Genomic DNA, 19,003 nt, shown 5'->3' on the forward strand with positions numbered 1-19,003 from the left:
CAGAAGAAGAACTAAACAACTTCTTTACATATATTAATGCTTGTCATCAAAGTGTCAAATTTACCCATACCTATAATAAAATGAAAATATCATTTCTTGATGTAACTGTGACCTGGCATGAAGAAGGGTTTCAAACTAATGTTTTTAGAAAAGAAACAGATAGAAACTCAGTGCTTCACTTCTCTAGTTTCCATCCTCTAAGTTTAAAAAAGAGTTTTCCATATTCTCAGTTTCTTCGTGTAAGAAGAATTTGTTCATCAGTGACAGAATTTAAAGATCAAGCTAGAGGCATGAAAGAGAAATTTATCAAAAGAGGTTATCCGAAAAAAGTGGTCAATACTGCATTTAAGAGAGCTCTTTATAACAATAGGGATCTTTTATTATGGCCAACACAAAACAGTGGGAGATGTGAAGATGTGAAGGAAGAGAATGTTGCATGTGTTCTTACATATGTGAAAAACAGCCCCACGGTGGCAAAAATTTTAAGAAAACACTGGCAAATGTTAAACATTACAGGAAGATTCAAGGATTTGGAACTACATATTGCGTATCGTAGATCAAAAAACCTGAGGGAAATTTTGTGTCCTGCTATATTTCCTGATGTTGAGCACAGGGATGTAGGTGTAACAACAGGGCACTCAAGTTGTAGTCATTGCCAGATGTGTAAAATTATGGAATTGACTACTGAGTTTATCAATCCTAAGGATAAAAAAAAGTATAGGTTGAACCATTCTTCTAATTGTAAAACGATGGGCGTTATTTATATCCTCAGATGTCCATGCAATCTTACTTATGTAGGGCAAACATCGAGAGCGTTCAATATTAGATTAAACGAACACAAGAGTAACATCACTAGGGGGAATATGACAGCGCCCCTGGTAAAACATTGTTATGAATATAAACATGATGATTTTTTTTTCTTTCAAAGCATTGGTTGTAGATGTAATAAAGAAGCGGAGGAGGGGAGGTGATTTTAAAAAAAATCTTTGCACAGAGAGAACAACGTTGGATCTTTAAGTCAGATTCTGTTCATCCTAATGGTCTTAACAAAAGCCTTGAATGGCAGCATTTCTATTAGTTGATAGTTAAATTGAAGCTTGTCCCCACTAGGTGGTGCTGTTCAAGCAATATGCAGGGATTTTGAATCTATTACGCTCTGTCTCTTTAAGAGTAATGGAAGGGATAGTATGGTCTTGCTAATATAAATAGAGGGTGTGTGGCCATTTTGTCTGTTTGCTCGGGTCCAATGTGGTGAAGAAGAAAGACTTCTTATGTTCTTATGATCAAGGTTTCTTTGTTTTTAATAGAATTTAACTCATAGCTTCAAGTTTATTTTATCAAGTTTAACAGGATTTTTTATATACCGCCTATCAAGGTTATCTAAGCGGTTTTACAATCAGGTACTCAAGCATTTTCCCTATCTGTCCCAGTGGGATCACAATCTATCTAACGTACCTGGGGCTCTGGAAGATTAAGTGACTTGCCCAGGGTCACAAGGAGCAGCGCGGGATTTGAACCCACAACCCCAGGGTGCTAAGGCTGTAGCTTCAACCACCGCGCCACACACAATTTTACTTGAATCACGCTGAACATTGCCTATACAAGTGTCTAACTCTTGGGCGCTTCTTATAAAATTTGCCCTTAAGTCTGTTCCTCTCCAAGCAGGCACAGCAGTTGCTTAAGCCGCTTAAAAACCGCGCAACCAAAAAAATACAAACCCCCCCTCCAAAAAAAAGAAAGAAAACACTGCAAATAAAGGGAGCAGATCAGCACTAAACCTTCATGCTTGCCCGCAGGGAGCATCAGAGACCAGGAAGGAGGAGGAGCTGAAAAGCTATGACTACATCTGTGGAATACTCGCGAGCAGGCATGGACAACCCTATCATTCAACATACCGTTCCTATTGCACTGGAATAATAATAATTTTTTTAATCTTTTATGCCTTTCATCTTTAATCTCCTCCAGATAATAAAATTGGGCAACTGTCAAGACCTTTGCTGTTCAGAGAAAACCCCTCTCCCTGAGGTATATTTTCAGTAGCTTGCTGTACAGCAAGGACCATCAAAAAGCAGCAGCCTCCTGTCCCAAACAGACAAGGAACATAGTTGGCATATGATTTTCTTCTTGTACTGAATCTTTCCAAGTATACATGCTGCCCAGAAGTTAGAGTTTCAATTGCCCTCGCCAGAAAATACTTATGAAACTACCAGGATTGGGAAGAAGACAAGAACACAGCACTCACTCATAAGACAACTGCTGCTTCGGAAGATGGTTCTTCTTTTGCCAAGTCTCATGGTTCCACCCATCTGTCCAGGGTTGTGTTCTGGCATGTCAATTACCTGTAGAAAAATAAAATCGCTATAGACCAGAGGTTCTTAGTAGAGGTCTGCACGGGAACGGGTCCCGCGGGGATACCGCGGGTTCCCCCCAGACCAACGGGACTCCCACGGGGACGCCCCCTGGCCCACGGGACTCCCACGGGTATGCCCCCGACCCACGGGACTCCCACGGGGACGCCCCCTGGCCCACGGGACTCCCACGGGATGAAAACAGCCTACCTAAATTCTGGCGATGCAGGCATGCAGCTTACAAGTCCGGCGTCGCGGCGGAAAATAGCCATGCTGAGCAGTGAGCTCAGCACGTACACAGATGAAAGCCTTGCTTGCTGATTGGTCCAGCGGCCCCGCCCCGCTGTGCCACCGGACCAATCAGCAAGCAAGGCTTTCATCTGTGTACGTGACGAGCTCACTGCTCAGCATGGCTATTTCCCGCTGCGATGCCGGACTTGTAAGCTGCATGCCTGCATCGCCAGAATTTAGGTAGGCTGTTTTCATCCCCGTGGGAGTCTCTCTCGTGCGCTATGACTCTAGTCTAAGTCTTCTTACTCTGGGGCACCAGACCTCCCTCATACAAAGGCCGGGAATGCAGAGTTGGTTCCATTCTCAGTAGGGGATACCTTGGTAGGCTCACTGCTCAGCCACTGGGAACCCAGATTCGGTCCTGTTCTGGGTGGAGGACACTTGTGGGGTGGGGTGGGGAGGGGGGATAGTTTGCGCCATCATGCAGGCTCACCACTCTGCCTCTGCTGGCAAAAGCACAGTCTGTCCCAATCTAGGGGGAGAAAACCTAGCAGGGACCAGGCTGCACCACAATACTGGCTTCTAGAAAGCACAATGGACTGGGGGGGGGGGGTCTAGCAGTGTGTGGCACCATTTGGACCCATGTAGATTTGCACGGCCATTCAGATGCTGACCTGAGGTCCCTTTCCATCCAGCATCTGCCCCTCCTCCTCTTTCCATCCAGCATCTGCCCCTCTGTCTGCTGCTTCTGCCCAACATCTGATCTGTCTCCTCTCTTCCTCCTTTCTGCCCTCTCTGTCATCCCATCCATCATCCACCCTTCTTTCTCCCCCTTCCATCCAGCATCTGCCCATCTTTCCCCCCCTTTCAGCCCAGCATCTGCTTCATTTCTCTTTCTATTCCTTCTATTCAGTGTCTGCTCCATCTTTCTCTTTCCTCCCTTCCATTCGTATCCTCCCCTTCTCCTCCTTTCCATTCAATGTCTTCCTCCCCTCTCCTTTTCTTTACATCCATCATCTGTCTTTTTCTCTCTCCCCAGGCATTCCAGCTTGTCTTATCTTTTCCCTTTCATCCAGTGTGTCTGATCCCTCCCCATTTCTATCTACAGTCTGTCTCCTCTCACCTCCTACATCCAGTATCTACCCCCTCCCACCTGACACCTCAGCCACCGCCAGACTGTTGCAAAGCCTTCCCTCCGATGTCAGCTCTGACTTCGGGGGAAGACTTCTGGGTCGGCTACATATGGCTTGCTGCAGGCTACCTCCAACCCCTGCTGTTATCTGGACTCGAATGAAGTGGTGGAAGGGAGTGCATTTTTGGACACAGAAGTCATGAACTGGGGAGAGAGGAAGGGAGGGAAAGAGATGCTGAGGTGGGGAAGGGAATAGAAAGAGAGAATTGGGTGTGGGTGTGTCAATGAGCGGGAAAGAGAGATGGTTGTGTACACACGGCAAATGGAAGAAAGAGGAGAACTTTTGGTCGTAGGGAGGGAGGTACAGAATATGATAGGGAAGAAAAAGATGAGAGTGAGAAATGTGGCAAGGGAACAATGGGACAGATTGAAAGGGATGCAAGAGGGAGGAATATTGGACAGTGGTGAAGGGAATGGAGGGAGAGATGTGGCATAGTGTTGGAGAGGGGTGATAGAAGGAGAAATGTTGGGCATGGGGCTGGTGGGCAGGCACGAATGATGAGAAAGAGATAAATGCTGGACCATGGTAGGGGGAACCAATGGACAGCAACAGAAAAATTTACAGAAGATGGGAAAGCGGAAAAAAGAAACTGGGACCAACTTTATGGAAAAATAAGTCTCCAGACAACAAAGGTAAAAAACGGAATTTATTGACTAAAATATGTTAGCTTTGGGAAATTTATATGGAAGATGTCTTTGTTTTGTGTTCAAAAGAAAAGGAAATGCATTTCTGGTTTTATTTCTACAGTGTTGAAGTACTTGTTGACCCTTGCTGTGACTGGTGGGGATCCCCAAGCACCGCCAGCAGAGGACCTCCTCTAGAGATGGCCAGAACTCCCCTCCACCAAGCGCAGCAGTCGCTGGCAGCATCCATGAGCCACTGAGGTGCCAGCATCTGTGACTCAGGGACGCTACTGCTGCCTGCCAAGTTTGGCAAAAGGGACCCCCGGCCAACTGCAAAGGAAGTCCTCAGCTGACAGTTTGTGGGTTCTCATCAGCTGAGTATTTATATTTTATATTTACATTAGAGGTTCTGGTAGAAACCCATTTACAAAGTATGTATTCTTCCCAATTAATATTTCCAAATTAATAAAGTCTCTTTGCTTATTTGTAAATGGGTCTCTACCAGAGCCTTTAATTCAGTAGCATAATTAAATAAAATAACTATTTCTGAAGTTTATAGGGAAGGATGGTGACGGAGGGGATTCCTCGTGGGGACGGAGGGGATTCTTCACGGGGACGGGTGGGGACGGAGGGGATTCCTCGCGGGGACGGGTGGGGACGGAGGGATTCCTCGCGGGGATGGGTGGGGACGGAGGGATTCCTTGCGGGGACGGGTGGGGACGGAGGGATTCCTCGCGGGGACGGGTGGGATTTTGGCGGGGACGGGTGGGATTTCTGTCCCTGCGCAACTCTCTAGTTCTTAGTGCAGTCCTTGGGACGTACCCAGCCAGTCAGGTTTTCAGTGGATATGCAAGAGATAAGCTTGCATACATTGGAAGCAGTCCATGTAAATTTATCTCATGTATATTCACTATATCTTTAAAAACCTGACTGGCTGGGTGTGTCCTGAGGACTGGGTTTAAAACCCCTGCTATAGTGCTTGGTGGTCAGAGTAAGGCCAGAAAGAGAAAACAGACATTGTGGGTCTAATAGTAAAACCATCAGTATCATGCTCACCACTGGGTAACTGGTTTTGGAATTAAATTCTGTGGAGTTTGCATCTGAAATAAAACATATTAGCAAAAAGAAAACCTTTGAATAGCAATTGATTTAGAGGATTATAGATACAATGAGAATCAAGCTAAAATAATTTAAAGGCAAAGACTTGCTGTAAACAGTGAGCACACTAAGGCCCATGAACGGCAAGAGTAATGGTGACGGAAGGGGGAAGAAAGTGAATACTTGTTGGCTTCTCCAGGGGATAAGGGGAATGCACATTACGTCTCCAGGGATTCTGACCAATTCCTCCTGGGGGTCAAGCAAATTCTACTTTTCAAAGGTCTCTCTGCTGACTATGTGTTGCTGTATGACACAGCTTAGTGGTATATGCCTCATACATTTGTAATGCTCATTCATTTTATCTATAATATTTTATTACAGCATTGACATGAACAAATTAGCTTAGAAATTATATGTAACCCAACGAGCGAAAAGGTACCAGAAGTGGGGCATGTGACTTATTTACACAAGATAGGAGGGATATCAATTGCATAATCCTGCAGTATTTCTGGACTAATTATGTCTTTAAAAATGAGAAACGTTTATCAATAAAAAAAGTACATATTTTTAAAATGTGTTTTTCAAAAACAATCAAACACAAACATTCACATCTCTGTAATCCATATGAAATTAAGGATAAAGTTTGCATAGTTCCTTTCTACTGACCCTATATAGTACACAAAAATGAAAGTTGCTCAATTTACCCCTCTAACTTTTATTGCCTCTCTTATTTGTAACCCCACTTTTGGTCTTTTCGCTCAGTGGGTCACAATATAGGGACTGTCCCAGTGATTCACAGTGGCACTATTGTGTGCTTTCATGAAAGTCCTGGGTTCAATCCCAAAATAAAGTCTTCTGCTCCACGGACCATGCTGAGACCATATTCAAAGTCCCTGAGGTAAGGGAGACTTATTATGTAGTGGGTGACACCTAATGGCCAGCTTAACAGTTCGTGATCACAGTGCTTTAAAAGGAGCCATCGTTCCAATGACTGAGCTGGAAGCCCACAACAGAGAAACTTCTAGACCCCGAAAATAATAAATTATACAACTGATGGCAAGCAACATGGGCACTGGAGTTCAGCTGGACAGACAGTCATGTGAAAAAATTAGGACAGCCCATGAAATATTCAGACCTCCGCGTCCACCACTGGTGAAATTAAGGTAGCCTTATCCCCCTCCGGGATGGGATACCAAGGAGCCAAGGTGCGCGCCAACCGAAATGGCGCCCCCAGCGTATTCCACTGCGCCTGCATGATATCTCGAAAATCCTGACGCACAGGAAAAGAGAGGGAAACAGGACAGACCCCCCTGAAACAGAGGGGCCCCCATATGCGGGGTCTCTGGTGGCGCAACTTCAAAAATGCAGCACTGAGACCTGCTAATCAGGTCTAAAAGCACATCCTTCTGAATAAAAGGCGCACCACGGACGCCTCTGCACCGGAAGACAGGAAACCCGACGCCCCACTGCCAGCAGGCATCCCCTCTAGAGGATCCTGAAAGCCCGCCAAAGTGGCCAGGTCCTCATCCTTGCCAACACGCTCCTCCGACCACCAATCCGTAATCCAAGCCCCCCGCGGGCACTTAGATGAGGGAGGAGGAAGAAAATACAGTAAATTGACAGGGATGCAACCCTGCAGACTGGCACTACCTCAGGATTTTTTTTTTACAGAACAGACTCCACAGGCTCTCGAAGCAATATGCCTTGCTTGATTTAGGGGGCAAGGCTTACTGCTGAGGCTCCTCTATAAAAAATGTGGGGAGATGGAGGAAGTGGGGGGAGGGACCCTGCCGAGACCCGCCAGGTTTGACACCTCCGAGGTTGAACAGATCACCAAACAGGGCCCACCCAAGCTCTGTCCGGCCAAAAACAGGGACTAGAAACCCCCTAAACAAATTCCAACAGCCCTACCAAGGGAGATGGGTACAGCTCACTCAATACCTGCTGGAGACTGAAGTAGACTGATAAGAATAGAGAAGGGGATATCTTATGTACTATTCCACAGTTTTGTTTTCAGTCTCCACCTGCTGGTCATGATTGGATATATACCCCATTCATAAAGAATAACCTCTACTGGTCTGGAGAGTGCTAAAGAATGCTGTATTTGATGTACGCCAAACATGTCCTCTTTTGTGATGTCCAAATAATTCAATTTTAGACTCATCTGTCCATAGAACACTATTCCAGAAGTCCTGGTGTTTTGTCTTATGTTCTCTCTGGCAAACTTCAGTCTGGCCTTGATGTTTTTGCAAGTTAAATTTGTGCAGTCTCTTTCTAATTGTAGAGGCATGCACTTTCACATCAACAGTAGCAAGAGCCTGCTTTAGGTCCCACGATGACATTTTAGGGTTTTTGGAGACTTCTTTCAGCATCTTGCGGTCTGCTCTGGGTGTCAACTTGCTTGGATGGCCAGACCTGGGCATGTTGGCAGTTGTTTGGAAAAAGTCTTCCACTTGTACACTATTTTCCGGACCATGGAATGGCTTAATGTCAAATTCTTTTGAGATCTTTTTAAATCCCTTACCAGACTTATAAGCTGTTACAATCTTCTTTCTGAAGGCCTCAGACAGCTCTTTTGATCTCATGGTGCTCACTCTCACCGCAGCAGTCATGAGAACACCAAACTAAATGTCTGAGGTTTAAGAAGGGCAAACCTCCTTCAAAGTGCTGAGTAATGATGTTCTAATCATGTGTATCTGATGTGATACACATGTGTGTTATTTGAGCCACTTTAAGTAGGAGGATATGTGGGGGTATTCTAATTTATTCCTCAGTTAGAATACACATTTTTGTGGATACCTTTTGTTTCATGAAAAGTTTTGTTGTTTACCTGCAATTACATCTCTTTCTTTTCCAGCGATAAATAAAAAAAATAAAAAAAAAAAAGATTTGATATCGATATGTGAACATTTCTTTAAGACAAATATTTCATCAGGTGTCCTCATTTTTTCACATGACCGTATATTATTGGAAAATATAGATTTCTGAGATTTATTTTTTTTTCTTAAGCAGGGAAAAGTAAATAAAGAGAAGTATGTGGGATGTTTGCCATTGCAACATATTAGTCTTTAAGCTGCTGCATGGCTTTCCTTACCACCAAAGCAATGGGACTAAAGGACAATTAAATGCTAAACCCAGGTAGATGAATGTGGGGAAGAGGGAAGTTAGAAGCTGAGTAGAAAGACAAAGAAATGGTAAATGCAGGAAAACCTTCCCTAGCAATGACAATTGAGACAACTATTGTGAAGATGTGGCAGGTTTATGTTACATATATTGTATCTTTCAGGCACATATGCAATCCTGTAAATGATACGATACACAGGCCTCGTTCAAAGGAAACTGAACAAACTGGTATAGGGTCTGCACAGAAAGATGAAAAGAGATTTGAAGACTTGAATACGTATATCCTGGAAAGATGTGCAACAGACATTTAAATTCTTGAAAGACAGCAAGGAACAAAACAACCTTTTTCAAAAATGGAGAGCCAATAGAACTAGAGAATAAAAAATAAGTTGTACCTTGGATTATGAGCATAATCCGTTCCAGGAGCATGCTCGTAATCCAAAATGCTCGTTTATCAAAGCGAGTTTCCCCATAGGAAATAATGAAACTCGCTTTGATGCGTTCCCCCCCCCCCCCCGAGACCTGGCATTGCTCCCCTCGAAGGCCCCCCCTGCGATCCGGCACCCCCCTGCCTCGAACCGGCACCCTCCCCCGCCACAATCCGCCCCCCCCGCCACGATTGGGCACCCCCCCGCCACGATCCGACCCCCCCGACACGATTGGGCACTCCCCCGACACGATCCGACATCCCCCCCGACACAATTGGGCACCCCCCCCCCCCCGCCGCTTCTTACCCTCATCTGGGCTCTTGAAGATCTGCCTACTCGTCTGCTGGGCCTTGAGCATCTGAGCATGCTCAAGGCCTGCGAGTTCACGTTCTGAACGTGAACGTGAACTCACAGGCCTTGAGCATGCTCAGATGCTCAAGGCCCAGCAGACGAGTAGCAGATCTTCAAGAGCCCAGATGAGGTTAAGAAGCGGCGGGGGGTACCCAATTGTGTCGGGGGGGATGTCGGATCGTGTCGGGGGGGGGGGGTGCCAGATTGCGGGGGGGGGGGAGGGCGCTCGTAAATCGAGCCATGCTCGGTTTCCGAGGCACCGATTTTGCAAATATGTTTTGCTCGTCTTGCAAAACACTCGCAAACCGGTGCACTCGTAAACCGAGGTACCACTGTACTTTTTTCACAGAGTGCTGGATTCCTAGAATGCTCTTCCACAGAAAGCGGTGGAATCGAGAAACTAACAGAATTCCACGTGTGGGATAAACACAGAGGTTCCCTATATGGCCTGATGATGGAATGAAAATATACAGTATAGCATTTTCAGTTATAGTAAGATTTAAATAACTTTCACACTTTTAAAGAATAGAACAAGAGGCAAAGGTGGTAGACTCAACTGGGCATTAGTTATAATCCTAATTTTTTTGTTTTTTTTTAAAGGTGGAAACCCTGGCTACAGATTAAGTGTGCCATGTTGATCTTTATCTTCTACCATTTACTATAGGGTCCTTTTACTAAGGGCCTGTTTTACAAAGCCGTGCTAGCGGCTGCAGTGCGGTAACGGCCCCGAAGCCCATAGATATTTAAGGGCTTTGGGGCTGTTGTCGTGCGGCTTTGTAAAACAGGCCCTAACGCGCGCTAGCCGTTTTAGCACATGATAAATGCTAACGCGTCCATAGACTATAATGGACGTGTTAGAATTTAGCGTGCGCGCCTTAGTAAAAGGACCCCCCCATGTTAGCAAAGTTTATAAGATCTTTTCTTTCTTTACTCTTTATGGTTTCCTTAAAAAAAATAACAAACGCACTCAAGTACTTACTGCATCTATAAAACTTTTCTTTTCTCTCCCTAATAAGACCTGTGTATCATATCAAGTTGATAACTACGTCCCTAAATCTCCGGGATATTCTTACCTTGCCAGCCAAGAATATTACGTGCAAATTCAACCACTGCTAGCTGCATTCCCAGACAAACTCCTGAATTGCAAGAAAGCAAAAACTCAGTGAGGCGCAGTCCAGCTTCCATTTTCAGTCTAATCTTCATCACAAGTTCTCAGCCACTCAAAATGTTACATTTCAAAAATCAAGCCTCTTGATTTCCTTAAATGATGCTAAGAGGCAACCTATGCTTTGGAATTTGATATTTGTACCATTACAGATTACGTTATGTTAGGTCTTTAAAATGGAAAAGTTTATGGCCATTCAGAAGGGATATTATAAAAAAATTTATGGAAGTTTGGGAACCATTAACTAAATATTGTAAGGATTGATTGATTTATATAAATGAGGAATACATACACATCCAAGGAGGGGGGTATGTTTTGGCACTGGTTAAGAGGTATAGATAGGTTGTTTACAGGTATTTTTATAAGGTGTTGGTTAATTGGAAATGGGTGGGGGAAATAAGTCTTGTCTTTATTATATTAAGTTTATTGTGCTGTAATGTTAATATTATATGTAAATGCATCATCTCTTGTGCACAATTGAAGTATGACCATGTTACTCCTTACTTGATTGAGTCGCACTGGCTCCCCATTACTCATCGCATCACTTATAAAATTTTGTTGCTGGTATTTAAAACTTGGATGCTTATCCCATATAATTTATCACGCACCCTTCGATCTTTAGCACAAGGATTACTGGTAGTCCCTTCTTTAAAAGTGGTAGGTACCAGACGTCATGACATGTTTTCAATTGTGGCCCCCCAAACTTGGAACTCTCTACCACAATATATAAGAGATGAAAAGGAACTCAGTCTCTTCAAAAATAAATTTAAAACTTTCCTTTTTTAAAGATGCTTTTAGTCTCTAACATAAATACTTTTTAATTAGTGCAATTAAGTCATCCCTCCTTATGTTTTTTCCTTGAATGTTCCCTTTTCTTCTTTTCAAAACATTTATTATGTAACTTTTCCCTTTTTATCATTTTGTGTTCCTGTTTCGTCTGTTTATAAGTCTGTTTTTTACCTTTTATTTAATATTATTTGTATGTTTTTTAAAATGCTTATTTATCTTATTGTAAATCACTTAGTAAATTATGGATAGGCGATTCATCAAATTAATAAAATAAACATAAACAAACATAAACATAAGTTTTTAAAAATGAATAAAGAATTAAATAAAAAAGATTACGCAGTAGCAAAAATCACAGCTGTAGAGGTGAGGTTGCTGACAAGTCCTACTAAGCAAGATGTCACTTTTAAAACAGTAAGACACACCCACAGAAATGCCCTCTATGACCTACTGCAGACTCCAGAGCAGGCAGAAATCCCCATGTGTACCTGCTGCTGCTAGATATACATGTAAGCATCAATTTTGCAAGGAAACGTATAAACATACTTTCTGTTTCTAACCTTGCTGCTTGGTCTCCAGGTCAGAGCCGAGGTTATAATGCAATTAACTAGAGAAGATACAGCCTTGTCTTTAATGGTTTAAAAGCAAAAGATGTGGTGGAAGCTAAACCATGTCTCATTTTATTTACATAGATAGGAAGTAAAGAATTACACATAAGAACATAAGAATTGCCATACTGGGACATAAAGGTCCATCAAGCCCAGTGTCCTATTTCCAACAGTGGCCAACCCAGGACCTATCTAAATCCCAAGTAGTAAAATAGATTTTATGCTACCTATCCTAGGAATAAGAAGTGGATTTCCCCACTTATGCAAACCTTTTTTAAACCCCGCTAACCTGATTTCACCACATTCTCTGGCAACAAATTTCACAGTTTAATTACACATTGTGTGAAGAAATATTTTCTCTGGTTTGTTTTAAATCTACTTCTTAGTAGCGTCATCACATGTCCTCTAGTCCTAGCATTTTTGGAAAGTGTGAACAAGTGATTCTCATCTACCCTTTCCACTACACTCATTATTTTATTGACTATCATATCACCCCTGAGCCATCTGTTCTCCAAGCTGAAGAGCCCTAGCCGCTTTAGCTTTTCCTCATAAGAAAGTCGCCCCTTCCCCTTTTATCATTTGTGTCGCTCTTCTCTGTACCTTTTCTAATTACGCTATATCTTTTTTTAAGATATGGTGACCAGAACTGCACACAGTATTCGAGGTGCGGCCATACCATGGAATGATACAAGGGCATTATAACATTTTCATCTTGTTTTCCATTCCACCAGAGAAGAGAATAGTGAATGATATTCATTTGAAGACCCTATCAGATTAGCACAAACTAGGATTCTTAGTGGGATGTAAAACACGGAAGAATTTCAAGCCAGTTTCTGTAGCCCAGAGCTAAACTAATAGGAATCTACCGTTTTCCACTGCATAGAATTACATAATAGCTGCCTACCAGACAACAGATTTGTTCTCACCAATTTTCAGTAATAGAGATTCTTTATTTTTTCCCAACTATTATGCTACTTTGAAGACACCAAATACAGGTACTTCAAAAGTAGCTAAGAAAACATTTAGTATGCCAGAAACAAGATCCTGAACTATTCTAGCTCAAGTCTAAAACTTGCTTTTTGAAAATTACTGAATAAATATTTATGTCTGATATATAGTATATTCAGCTTCCTTTAATAAAGTAGAATCTTTGGAATTCTGTTATTGAGCTATAAAACTTGACTAAGCATGAAGATTAAACTCATTCGACTGTAAATTGGCTCTCTTTTCCCCTTCCAAAAAGGAGCAAAATTCAGACTGTGCCAGGTCTTAAGAAATTCAGAATTTTTCATTTCCCTTTTGCCCTTAGGCTGCATCACTTTAATAAATTCTCACATTCAACAAATGTAATTTCTTACCCAAGAAAGGCTTTTTCTGTTTTCGTGCCCAAGAAATAGCTTGAATCTTCCCTTCTGTACCTCGAACACCGAACCCTCCTGGAACCAGGATTCCACTAAAAAGAAACAGAAAATTCAGCTTATCATATGCACGACTAGGCCCAGTATTTAAGTATAATCTAACCTTCAGAAAAAGTCCCATCAAGAATTATACCATCAAGGGAATGCCCATCTTTATTCTACTACCAATTAAAAAACCAAAAATATCTGCTCGAGCTTTCTGGTATGTCAAGCAGGTGATTTGTAGGCAGCCAGTCCAGTTAAAAGACCACCTGTTTGAGAGTGCTTTCGACTCCTAATGCCTCTCACCTTGGGTTCTGCATACCCAACCCTATATGTCATGTTATGTCTGTCTGTTGGATTGTAAGCTCTTCGAGCAGGGATCTTCTATAAATGTCAAAATGTACAGCACTGCATACTCCTTTCAGCTTGAGTTTGCACCCTCGTTACGTGCAGCTTCTGAGCGGGATCTATTCCCTGTTGATCATGCTTTTTGGGGTACTCCCACCCTGGAGGAATCTATGGAGGTCGAGCTTGAAGCTTCCGTTCCTTCCTCCTGCACCCCACGACACGTAATGACAGGGGGAGATTATACACAACTGGCTCCCTGATACCCAAAGGGTTATTACACAAAGGCCCCACAGCCTGTGCTCAAGCCTCTGATAAATCAGCAGGTGAGCAAGCTCCCAGGGGAACAGACCCCAAGCTTTCAATGGATCACAAAGCAGGCTGGCTCCATAGGTACTCTATGAGATTGGCCTGTGAGCAGCAGCTCACCCTCCCAGGTCAGTGTCCTTTCCCCCAGCGGAGTAACTTCAAGAAGGGGACATCTGGACACCAAAATCATGCAGAAAGAGAACCAACTTACAAAAATACATGAAAATAATAAAATGAAGCAGAGCAGATTAGAACACACCTTCTCAGTCGTTTTGCAGAAGGAAAAACTGAAGCGGGAAGAGGAAGAAGGAGAAGAGTTGAAAGATGTGAGCGACACCCTTCTGCAAAGTTCACTACTAAAGGAAGACAACAGCTTCAGTACAGAATCCTATGTCTTTGCAACAGAATTAATAGAATGAAAGTGGCTGTACAGAGACGAATTAGGGCCTAACAGCATCAATAGCAGTGACTGGGCTCTGCTTCTAATCTATATTACTTTAATGGGTACTAAGGGGTCCTTTTACAAAGCCGCACTAGCAGTTTTATCGGTGACGGGTCAAAAGCGCGCGAGGACAAAGGCGCGCCGACAACCGAGCACGGACAACTGAGCGCAGGGCTTAATCGCGCCGAAAAAAACCCGTATTTTAAAGGGCTCTGACGGGGGATGTGGGGGAGGAACCCCCCCATTCTACTTAATAGGGTTTGTGCTGCCATGTTGGGGGGTGTGGGGGGTGTAACCCCCCACATTATACTGAAAATGTAACTTTTTCCCTAAAAAACAGGGAAAGTTAAGTTTTCAGTATAATGAGGGGGGGTTACAACCCCCCCAAACTCCCCACAACGCCAGCGCGATCTCTATTAAGTAAAGTGGGAGGGTTTCCCCACCAACACCCCCCGTCGGAGCCCTTTAAAATATGGTTTTTCTTCGGCGCAATGAAGTCCCGCGCTCAGTTGTCCGTGCGCCTTTGTCCTCGCGCGCTTTAGACCTTGAACCGTTTTATCGCATGTACCAGATTAGCACGCGCTAGCCGGAAATCTACTGCTTGCTCAAAAGGAGGGAGTAGCGGCTAGCGTGTGCGGCAATCTAGCGCGCGCCATTCCGCGCGTTTAAGGCCCTAGCGCGGCTTTGTAAAAAGGAGTCTTAAATGTTCCGTTCTAAGTAATTATGGTACTCAAACCTCCTTATCATGCTATAATTCTTAAGTATGAATCACTTACTCTGCACTACAGAGTTTCTGCCAGGCTTCATGGTACCTGACAGGTTCATCTTGTAAAGCTGCCGGCTCCAAGTCAGCAGAATCAATATACTGAAGGAAAGAAAGAAACACACGCTATCATTAAAAATACAGATGAAACGATATGAATGTTCAGAGATCCAAATCAAACTCAAAACACCACTTGCGTCTATTTTACATAAATCCTACGACTGTCACTTCTACACGACTAAAAGCTATGGTAATTTCTTTTTTAATTTGGTCCAGTGCCAAACCATGTTATTGCAAGTTTCTTGGTAAGCAGATTGAAATATCTTCACCTGCAATTCGTTTATTTATGTTATTTATTGCAGTTACATTCTAAATCAACTAAAGACTGAAAACTAAAAATCTGCGACACTTTCTCAACTCAGATTAAGACTACCAGCAAACAAGCCATCTAAATCTAAATAGAGGGAAAAGATTTCAGATGGTACCACCTACATGGCTTGTATTTGTCAACTCTCCATGAGTATAACTAGCACCCACCATCATCAATTCCCCCTCCAAAAAAAAACAAAAACCACACACCTTAATTTTCTTTTCTTCAAAAAATAATAAATAAACCGAGGTAACTTTTCCCCCCCAAAAAAGGAGGAAAAAAGGTTGATTCAAATAGAAACTGGGGTGGGGGGGTTATATTCAAGTGCCCTATTTTGCACCCAGTCCTTCTTTACCCCCCTCCCTCTTTCCCTTCTTACCCAGCTCAAGTGGTGAGCCAGGACAGGAGAGATCCTTCTCATATCCTGTCCTGGCCAACTCTAAAGTACCCCGCCACCCTGACTCTTGCAGACCTTACTTTTAAAGTTCTGGTGGTCTTGCAAAGAAGCAGGGCAGGAGTGATCTTCCTAAGCTCCTGCCTAGAGAATGACACGGGGACAAATTTTTTCCCGTCCCCCGTGGGAACTCATTTTCCCGTCCCTGTAGGTTCTTTTCCTGTCCCTGCCCCATTCCTGCAAGCTCCATCCTCATTGCACAAACCTCAAACACTTTAAAATCACAAGTGTTCGAGGATTGTGTGGTTAAGGCAGAGCTTACAGGAATGGGACAGGGACAGATACAAAAAACTTGCGAGGACAGGACAAGGAAATTGAGTTCCTGCAAGGACGGGGACAAATTTGTCCCCATGTCATTCTCTACTACCCATCCAGGGCACAAACACAAAAGTTGCCATACTGGGTCAGACTGAAAGTCCAAAAGCTCAGTATTCTGTTTCCAGCAGTGGCCAATCCCAGTCACAATTATTTGGGAAGATCACCCCACCCCCCAAAAAGGAGGATTTCATGCTGCTTATCCTAGAAAAAAAACACAGCGGATCACCCAAATTTCTAATCTCCGTTTATATTTGAGTCAACCTTTTTCCCTCCTTTTAGGGACCCCCACTGGTAACATGTTCCACTATTTTACTGCTTGGTAAGATAAAGTTAAAAGAAAATTCAGAAATGTAAATTATATCTCGAGATGAAGGAAACTGAAGAATCAGATCATTTCTGGCACTACTGTAGCAATTCTTATTAAAGTATTGAGATTGAATTCATAATAATATGAGGAGCTTTAACCATAAAGAATTTGACAAGCCAAACTACATAACTTAAAAACTAAACATGCCTCTATTGGAAGCTAGTGAAGTTTAAGGAGCAATGGTGTAGCATTTACAGTAAACTCTAAAACTTATGCGTCTATGTGGAACTCCACCCATATTCAAGCTCATGACCCCTTTTATTTATATGCTATGTACCCTTATGTAAGTCCTTACAGAATAGCAGTTAGGTTACTTGCTTACATTTTCACAGTTAAGTGCACACTGACATGGCTAAATGCCAGTACAGTGATGCCTTGGAATCCGAACTTAATCCGTTCCAGAACCCCGTTCGAGTTCCAAAACGTTTGAGTTGCGAGACAGTTTTTCCCATTGAAAATAATGAAACCTGGATTAATCCGTTCCTGGGTCCCACAAACTCAAGTTTTAACAGTAAATACACTGGATTTTAGGGGCAGAAACACACATACAATATGCAGGGTGTTCGGATTCCAAAGCAAAGTTTGGATTCTGGGGCAAAATTTACTACAAAAAAAGGTTCAGATTCCAAAACGTTCGAATTCTGGGGCGTTCGGATTCCGAGGTACCACTGTATTCATACAGAAACACAGGCACCTCAGTTATAGAATTGCTCTAGTTCAAAAAGCAGTAAAACTCATATATGCATTACAGATTATGGAAATCAGAATACCTACAGCCCTACTATATGAAACTACATTGGCTGACCATAACTGCAAGGATCAAGTTTAAATTAGGCGTCACCTACTTTAAGATTCTGACAGGCAATATCCTCAATTACCTAAAAGAGTTGGCCATCCTATTCCAGAGCGCCACCAACAAACATTTAAATCTTTTCCATTTAAGTTTATTTTAATCTTGATATACTGCTTTTATAGTCAAAGCAGTTTCCAATTAATACAAAGTTTTAAAAAGATTTAAAATAAATAAAATAAAGGGAACAAATTCACAATAACCATACAGACACAACACGATACAGATGGGCAAATGGGGAGGATACAATGCATAAAATAAAAAAAGGGGGAGGTAAAAAACAAAAGGCACAAAAGGAATTATTAATGTAAGGCCTGATGTCTGAGATTTTGAATTAAAAAATTAAGTATAAATCTCAAAAGCATCTCTGAAAAGAAATGTTTTAAGATTAAATTTAAAATTATTGAGATTCTTTTCTTGTCTCAAGGTCAGAGATAATGTATTCCACAGTGTGGGAGCAGTCACAGAGAAGATTGTTTTCCGCGTTGTATTATAAAACAGTTGGCGTACTGAATTCCCAGCATTCAATAATATAAAGTCTACCAGGCAAGTTACCTTATTCATACAATATCAATTAGCAAAATGCTGGAACTACCACTTACACTACAATCTTGTGACCATTACCTCAGGTTCAGGAAACTTTTAAAAGCATTTCTATACCAAGACAAGGAGCCAACCCTGAAGTAACTGGAATGGTAATTGCAAAAGCCCATTTCTAAACTAACACAACTCCTGGGACATAATGAGCCAACAATGAACTACTTGAACTTGTAATTATGTATTTGTGACTATGACCTAACTGTATTAGTAACTTCTGAGCTACCTGTACTAGCAACTCTATTCAATGTCTCTGTCATATTCTGTCCAATGTAACTTCCTGGGTAACTGACTCAACCTCTTGTAATGTAATTCGACCTTGAACTGAATAGGTAAAGGTGAGATAGAAAATCTGATTAACTTAATATAACATGCACAGCTTGAAAGAGATCTGTACAGCCTTTGATGATTGAAAATATATCAAGTTATTTATATCTTCTAAATGCTAACCAGAAAACCTGAAATTTTTTTTTTTTTTTTTTTATAAAAAACCAACAACTTATAATTTAACAAAAATATGTTTGTTAAGGATTATGGACTCAATATACAGCCTGTCATACAACCAAAGCTGTTTACATATTCTATGAAGGTGCTTTCTCCATCCCTACTGACCTCACAATTTGTTTTTGTACATGCGCCAATGGAAAGTTAAGTGACTTCCCCAGGGTAACAAGCAGCTGCAGTGGGAATTGAATCTTGTTCCCCAGGTTCTCAACCCACTGCATTAACTATTAGACTACTCCTCAAAGTCTTCTAAAAGTAGAGTTTAGCTAATATGCAATTCAGAATTCCCTGAAAATGTTTGAATTAGATATAGGCTGAATGATGCTCTAT

General features: G+C 42.3%; 1 protein-coding gene across 3 annotated transcripts in view; it reads right to left on the bottom strand.

The window, feature by feature from the left end:
- Positions 1 to 19,003, bottom strand: part of CTPS1 (CTP synthase 1) — an 85,324-nt gene that overhangs the window by 27,493 nt on the left and 38,828 nt on the right. For all 3 annotated transcript variants that reach the window (XM_033956991.1, XM_033956993.1, XM_033956992.1), the window contains 5 exons: positions 15,227 to 15,315; positions 13,313 to 13,407; positions 10,469 to 10,531; positions 5,452 to 5,495; positions 2,243 to 2,339 (listed from right to left, as the gene is read on the bottom strand). In XM_033956991.1, the coding sequence (XP_033812882.1) occupies positions 2,243 to 2,339; positions 5,452 to 5,495; positions 10,469 to 10,531; positions 13,313 to 13,407; positions 15,227 to 15,315 (388 nt within the window). The remainder of the gene's footprint in view (positions 1 to 2,242; positions 2,340 to 5,451; positions 5,496 to 10,468; positions 10,532 to 13,312; positions 13,408 to 15,226; positions 15,316 to 19,003) is intronic.

The sequence above is a fragment of the Geotrypetes seraphini genome, chromosome 8 (assembly GCF_902459505.1).
Source record: "Geotrypetes seraphini chromosome 8, aGeoSer1.1, whole genome shotgun sequence".
Classification (NCBI taxonomy): Eukaryota; Metazoa; Chordata; class Amphibia; order Gymnophiona; family Dermophiidae; genus Geotrypetes; species Geotrypetes seraphini.